The 7,277-nt window shown below is 41.8% G+C and overlaps 1 protein-coding gene across 9 annotated transcripts in view; it reads right to left on the bottom strand.

Annotated features, from left to right (window-relative positions):
* Positions 1–389: 389 nt before the first annotated feature.
* The window catches only part of LOC137890190 (MAP kinase-activating death domain protein-like), a 21,614-nt gene continuing 14,726 nt past the window's right edge, over positions 390–7,277 (bottom strand). For 4 of the 9 annotated variants that reach the window (XM_068734315.1, XM_068734318.1, XM_068734317.1 and 1 more), the window contains 3 exons: positions 6,451–6,557; positions 3,269–3,338; positions 392–936 (listed from right to left, as the gene is read on the bottom strand). In XM_068734315.1, coding sequence (XP_068590416.1) covers positions 785–936; positions 3,269–3,338; positions 6,451–6,557 — 329 coding nt within the window. In that variant the 3' untranslated portion in view covers positions 392–784. Of the gene's footprint in view, positions 937–3,268; positions 3,339–6,450; positions 6,558–7,277 lie in introns of all 9 variants that reach the window. The other 5 variants (XM_068734320.1, XM_068734323.1, XM_068734319.1 and 2 more) reach the window with 4 other exon arrangements.

The following is a 7,277-nucleotide window of genomic DNA, read 5'->3' as shown; positions in this document are numbered from 1 at the left end:
ACACTTAAAGTAGTTTTGTTACCTACACATAAAGTAGTTTTGTAGCCTACACATAAAGTAGTTTTGTTACCTACACATAAAGTAGTTTTGTAGCCTACACTTAAAGTAGTTTTGTAGCCTACACATAAAGTAGTTTTGTAGCCTACACTTAAAGTAGTTTTGTTACCTACACATAAAGTAGTTTTGTTACCTACACATAAAGTAGTTTTGTAGCCTACACTTAAAGTAGTTTTGTAGCCTACACATAAAGTAGTTTTGTAGCCTACACATAAAGTAGTTTTGTAGCCTACACTTAAAGTAGTTTTGTAGCCTACACTTAAAGTAGTTTTGCAGCCTACACATAAAGGGTGAAAGTCCTTAATCCACCACAACCTACTCCATAAACTTACTATATCTTCATACTCATTCTACTTGTATTATTCCTAAATCTTTTCAGCTAGCTTACTAGCTTGGAGGGTCTAAATAGCTGCCGTGTGACTCCCGATCTCACCCGGGTGCAAATAGACGTAGAGTTTTTCTAATCGCACGCCCCAACATAGTGGAAGATAAAGTGGAGTCATAACACTGAGCAAGGTGACTACAGGGCCAAACTCTTAGAAGGCGCTTTAATCCTTTAATCACCAGAGGGAGTTGAATTGCTGCACTCTTCGTGATTAAGTTCACACATTATAAAGTCAGGTTTAAGTGGCTCCACTGAGATTATAGCATCACTTTTCAGACTTAAATTCGTGTTAGTGTTCCCAAGAGGAGACTGAATGAGAGTGCGCCTCCACAGCGGGCGTGTTTACAGATTAAAAATGTCAAAAGGCGCATTTCTGCAGTGCACACCTTGTGACCGGTGCACCGGTAAAAAAAAGCATCGACTCTGACAGAAGAAGTGAGGACTCACCATGGGGGTCTTGTACTTGTGGATCACCACTTCTTTAGTTTCAGGAACTATGCCGGTGCAAGAGACAAAACACAGAATTCAAAGGCAGCAGGAACCTTAATGAGTTCATGCTTGAGAGATTTAGGGAGGGGAGAGGGGGGGGGGGAGGGAGGGTTACAGGGGTGGACTTCCAACAAGGTGTAAAATGGGATGTGGGCCAAGAAGAGTCCACCACAACAGTCAGGAGTCCATCGATTGATAGCCGGGGGGAGGTGAGAGTGGCTTGTCTACTGCTGTTAAATCCATGTTATTGATTGCGCTCTGTGTCTAGCGTAGTGATGGAGCTCCGCTCATACGGGCAGCGTTACATTTGAACTCGTGACTGTTGGGCGAGACACGTTCCACGGCCCACAAAAATGGTCAAATAATAAATAAAAAAAAACACAACAAAACACAAATATGTCTTATAACGAGAGACGGCGAAGATTGTAGAGAAGCAGCTACGAGAGAGAGAGAGAGACACGATCCTTTGACCCCAGGACCGCGTCACCGCCCACAGGACAGATCGACTTTTCATTAGTAACTGTGAACCCATAGCAGAGATGAGAAGGCTGAGGTCTGGACAGATGGAGGAGGGGAGGGGGAGGGGGAGGGGGAGGGGGAGGGGGAGGGAAATGTTAAATCACAAACAAAAACAGTCCCGCCCAAAAAGATCTCCACTCGCTGAGATTCAGAGGCAGACTATCAAGAGAATGAGTGCTGGGAGTCTGAGGTCAAACCCCCCCCCCCCCCACAAAAAAAATGAACAGCGAGTGATGAAGGGACGCAGAGAGGGGAGAACTCATAACACAAGAAACAACAAAAGGAACCAATGGAAAGGACTGGAGTGAGGAAATATTCAGCACAGAGTTAAGTCGGGGTAAGAAAAAGGAGAAAGGTGACGACACTTTACCTGCTGGAGAATGAAGGTTTTCATAGTGGCAAAGATGAGGGCAACATTACAAAAGCAGCACAGAGACACGACAGTAACCCAGCCTGGCTCTCGTCGTCTCGTACACACATATCACTGCACTGTCACGCTGCGAGGCGTCTCTTCTGACCTGCCGCTGGACGCGTAAAGACGCTTTGAAAGAACATGAATAAAGTGGCTTCTCGTGTTGACGACGAAATCAAATGTGGGCTCTAAATACGGTTTGCTTTAAGTCGTTGTCCTTTTGTCGACATGTCTTTTTGCATTGTGAAATGGGCTCTTTGGTGACGTATTTTATAGTGGAGGAAGTTATTTTTATTTTTTTCTCACTGTAAATTTAGATAAATCCTGTGTTTTTTGAGTTTAAGTGCTAAACGTACTACTTATTCTTCGCTTAAAGCTACAGTTGGTAACTTAAATAAAAAAATGCCTTTGTGTCAGATTTGCTCAAACTGTCACTACATCCTCACAATAAATAAATAAATTAATAAATCAGGTTGCTCCGCCTCTTTTTAATTCTCTTAATGCCATTTTTCAAGATTCCACCACGCCCAAAGAAAAAAAGTTAATTAGTTCAAGTTTAGTTAGTCTAAATTATTATGTATTAATTATTATTACATATTCTAAAACAGCTGGGCATTGTAGTTTTAAGCATCACTCAAACGGGAGTAAACAGTGCATTTGTTGGGGACTATTTTCAGCCGCGGATGAAGACAAATTTGATCTTCTAGTGATTATTTACGGCAGCAGGACGGTGCGCGTTAGACTAGAGTGTGAGTTCATCCATTCGTTTTTGGGATAACATTACAGCTCCATGGCACAGAGGAACAAGATGTCTATTCATACGTGATTCATGTGATTCATCAACAATATGAGGAATAAGGAATATCATCACATCCAACCTTTATTGTCCATCTGTAGCCTGAAGCGAACACGCTATGTGCCAACATTAGAAGCATAAGACTAAAAAGTAAACTTGTGATCAAATCATTTTGGATTATTTCAACTCTTTTAAAAGGGATTCTGGTTTTTGCATTACTTTTAATTATTATACATAAAGTTCATACATCAACGTCTAAGAACTGTCACTACTTCTTCTATGGAACCTCTTCGTTTAGTTGTGAAATAAAAGAGCTAAAACGTTCCTGCACAGACTGAGCTCATCGCCCCGATCTATGAACTAAACAGAATGTTTCTCGCCCTGAACTCTGAACTCTGAGCTCTGAACTGAAAGCGTGAAGGACTCGTCCCTCACATAATCACCCGCAGACGTCTCGGGCGTCGGCGTTCCTCGAGGTGAGCGAGTGTCCCAATTTAGTGAAGAAAAAAAAAAAAAAAAACCCTCATCAGCCCTCGTCAATACATTCGCCACGAAGCTGAGTTACTGCCGTGCCGAGTACAGGCCTAGAATCAATAGATGGTGTAATTACCAAATTCCTCCAGGACAAAGACTCCCTTCACTGTATTGCACTTTTTAATGTGACTCAGCTCTATGAAAACCTAAAAAAAAAAAAATCAAAAACACAAACACAAACAAAACAAAAGACAGAACATTATTAACTCAACAACACTGGATGAATAGTTAACACTTCATATTTTTTTTTTTTTTTTTTTTAAATTAAACATGTTAAAAAACTTGTTTTATTCAGTAATGAAAGGTCAACTCAAAACACATGGAGGTGCAAGCTTTTAACAGCTAACGAAGGGAAAAGAAAAAAAAAAAAGCACACTATGAGAAGTTTCCATGATCAAACGCATACATGGGCGACGGGTAAATGAGGAGAGAGATGCTCAGAGCTAGTTCAACGTGACTCGGTTCATAACTGGCACATTTAGAATTATTAGTTTGGGTGTAAACAGCAACGGTAGTTTAAAAATAAACAACAAAACACACATTTATTGTTATGCTCAGAGATGCAGTATGGCCCGTATGATGCATACATGGAAGTTCCATAAAAAAAAAAAATTAAAAAAAAAATGTAGACAAGGACACAAAATTAGAGTTGCCACACAAGCTACAACAGTGAAAAAAAAGAAAAGAAAAAAAAAGAAAAGAGATAGACGAAAACAAAAACAAAACAAAACCCAATAAGATGTCACTGACTAATAAGCAAACACAGCAGAGGTTGTGTACCTTCCGCTCCTTGCAGGGGGAGAGAGCATGGGAGAGAAATGGTTTGGATTATTATCGGACAGAAGAGCACAAACACTCGACGACGCTCCCGAGAGGACGCTAGGATCCACGGGGAGCCCCGATGACCTCGCTAACAAGTTACCAGAGCCAATGTGAGAAGAGGAATAAGAGAGGAATAACCAAAAAAAACGTCACAAGAGGAATCAGCCCCCCCCCAAAAAAAACTAGGAGGGTGACAAAAAGAAGAAGAAGAAGAAGAAAAAAAAGAAGAAGAGGACTAGAGGTTTGACTAAGGTATTGAGAGCTGGATTCACCTTTTGTTTTCCTGGACTTTAAACATCTCAGTCCCCCAGAGCCCTCCATGCCTCCTCCTCCAGCAACAAGGGCTGGCACCAACACCACTCGCTCACACAGCAGCACAGATACATGAGGGCCAATCCCGGGCCCCGACCCAACGCTCACTCACATAATATATAATATATAATATATATATATATATATATATATATATATATATATATATATATATTATATACATATAGTGCTGGATTTAGTCATTTGAAAAGAGAAAAAAAACATCTTCCTAAATGGCATCCAGTGCTGAGTAGAGCTCCTGCTGAGGGTTCTGATCAAAAAAAGCCATGATGTCTAATGAGCTGACCTGCAAAAAAAAAAAAACCCCCCCTCATTTATTCTAGAAATGTGCTGCTCTACACCGAGCGTCTTTTGAGAAACTCGTGTCTTTAAGGTTAATTGTGATAAATTAATGAATCTTAAAAAAAAAAAAAATAGGTTGAGGTAGAAAAAAAAAAAGCAGAAGCGGCAAGGAAAACGTCCGAGCTAACGGGTCAGTTCACCCAAACTATAGAGAAACACGGCGTGGATCTGGCCACGCAGAACGTTTGGCATTAATAGAGATCAATGGAACTTTATTTGTGACGCTCACAGCGATGAAGAATTATATTTAAAGCTGCAGAATCAAGCGATGAAACACTGACATCTAGCGGACGTTACCGTTTGTTTCTGTCCACAAGATGAGTTCAAGTCCAGCGTTCACTTGTTTCCTTTTTAGCTCCGCTTTAGGTCTCCACCATGTATATCTGACTCCCTAGCCGCTAAACGCTCCACTACGCCCCCCCCCCCCCCCCGTGTCTTTCTGCCGTCTGGCTCCGGTCGGGTGGTGTAAAGTGAGTTTTAGAGCTTCATCGCGGAAAACGTCTGCGGCCGTAAATGTTCTACGAGAGCCAGAAAAGTAAAGCCGGACAAATCTAAAACAAAGACGATGAAAGACGCTGGAACAGAAACACATTTAGCGCATATTTCCTCTCTTTTCAGTACAGATTTTCTCTCATAATAGGAGAGCACGGTACGGTACAAGTGCTTCTTTTTCTGCTGAGGAGCCACGACGTTGTGTTTCTGCTAAATCATTTACATTTCATATTGTATTTGTGAGCACAACAGATGAGATTCCATTCACCTGAGCAACTCGACCAAAACGGTCTGCATGGAGAAGACGCCATAATTTGGGTGAACCGACCCTAAAAATCCCTTCTATTGTCGAGGGATCCGGTTTACAGACGTAGGATCACCTCGCTCTTCTGTCTGTAAAGATGCTCAACACGTATGAAGTGTCCGGTAGCTGCAGCTTTGTTCTTCACACTATTCTGCTGCGGTGCATCGTTCAAACACAGCGGCACACTAAACAAAGCTGAGGAGGTGAACGGACCCCGACTACGACCAGCAGCGCAGGCGTGAAGACAACACAGGACGATGTCCAAGGGTCCAAACTTAAAAGTTGCTATTTAAATAGCCAATTATTAATGAAAAGTCTTCGTTTAAGGTCACCCGTCTTACCACTGATGCACAACACACACACACACACACACACACACACACACACACACACACACACACACATTAACGCTTCTTCTCCTCCCACACAGTAAATGGACGATGAGGTTTGAGCACCACGGATGTCAAAAAAAGAAACGTGTGTGGAGGGATGTGTTAATATTGGTTTTTGGGGGAAAACGCATGCATACGAATGCACACACACATACACACACACACACACACACACACACACACACACACACACACACACACACACAAAACACAAACTGGAAAAAAAAAGCAAATCCAAAAAAAAGCAAAAGCACAAACAGGAGTTCTTCCTCTAAGGGGAAAGCGGTCGGAGTAAACGCCAATCAAACGCGTCGTCAGTCGTCGCTGACTTTTTTGACGAGGTTTTACCGTTAACGTCGATAGAGGAAGACGTCGCGACATGACAGGAAATGAGGCAAACCGGTGGACAGAAGGACAGGGTGAACTCTCTGTCATCATGAGTGATTTTAGATTTCCATGCCCGGTGTGTGTGTGTGTGTGTGTGTGTGTGTGTGTGTGTGTGTGTGTGTGTGTGTGTGTGTGTGTGTGTGTGAGATGAGAAGCGGTTTCTCTGCTGTGGCAGGAGCCTCTTACCTGGCTGTGCATGAATTTAAGGTTGATTCCTTCCAGTGTGACCTGCAGCAGTCCGCCTTCGCCAGTTTTCATGTCCTGGACGGGAAACTCTCCGCCCAGCTCGGGACCTGAAACAAGACCCGAGATTAAAGCTGCTGCAGATGAGAAATCCCCCGAAAAATAACTTGATATGTTCACGTCTTAAACGGACTCCAAAACAGTCCGAAACACGACGACATCTTTATGACGTAGTATTACACTGTAAGTAATATTCAGAGGAGAAAAAACTCAGGATATCAAAGGTTGTTTCTCTTGTAAATTCACGACTTCAGAGATTAAAGCGGTAAATTTAGATTTTATGCGATTATAAAGTCATAAATTTGCAACAACTGCATCATATCGGACGACACCAGTTGCCAATTAAAGCGATGTTGTTCCCTTAAGGTTTAGACTTTAATCTGAGAGCATATTCAAGATTTGTACTTTTAAATTTGTGAGTTTCTTTTCGGAAAATTCTAACTATAATCACAGAGAATATCCAAGTTTTGTCAGACTTTTGTCTGAATATTACTCCTCGGTATTTAGTCGGGGGAGGGAGTCCGGGTCGTTTTTTTGGTTCGTTACATCCTGTGAACAAATATATATATTTAAGTGCAACTACACTCAAATTGTGTTTTTTCATTTACATTATATTTGAGGATATTTTGGTTTGTCTTTTGTAATTACGACAAAGCATTTTTCTTAATTTACCTGCGATCCCAAAAACCAATAAGTGTGAAACGCTGCACCCCTTCTCAACGACAAAAAGTCAATCAAACAGCGTTCCAGCTGTCCCCGAGATGTTACAA

This window comes from Cebidichthys violaceus, unplaced genomic scaffold (assembly GCF_023349555.1).
Source record: "Cebidichthys violaceus isolate CVI_PGR_0920_01 unplaced genomic scaffold, fCebVio1.0.p SCAF_628, whole genome shotgun sequence".
Classification (NCBI taxonomy): domain Eukaryota; kingdom Metazoa; phylum Chordata; class Actinopteri; order Perciformes; family Stichaeidae; genus Cebidichthys; species Cebidichthys violaceus.
Note: the sequence above shows the minus strand (reverse complement) of the source record. Positions and strands in the feature narration are given on the sequence as shown.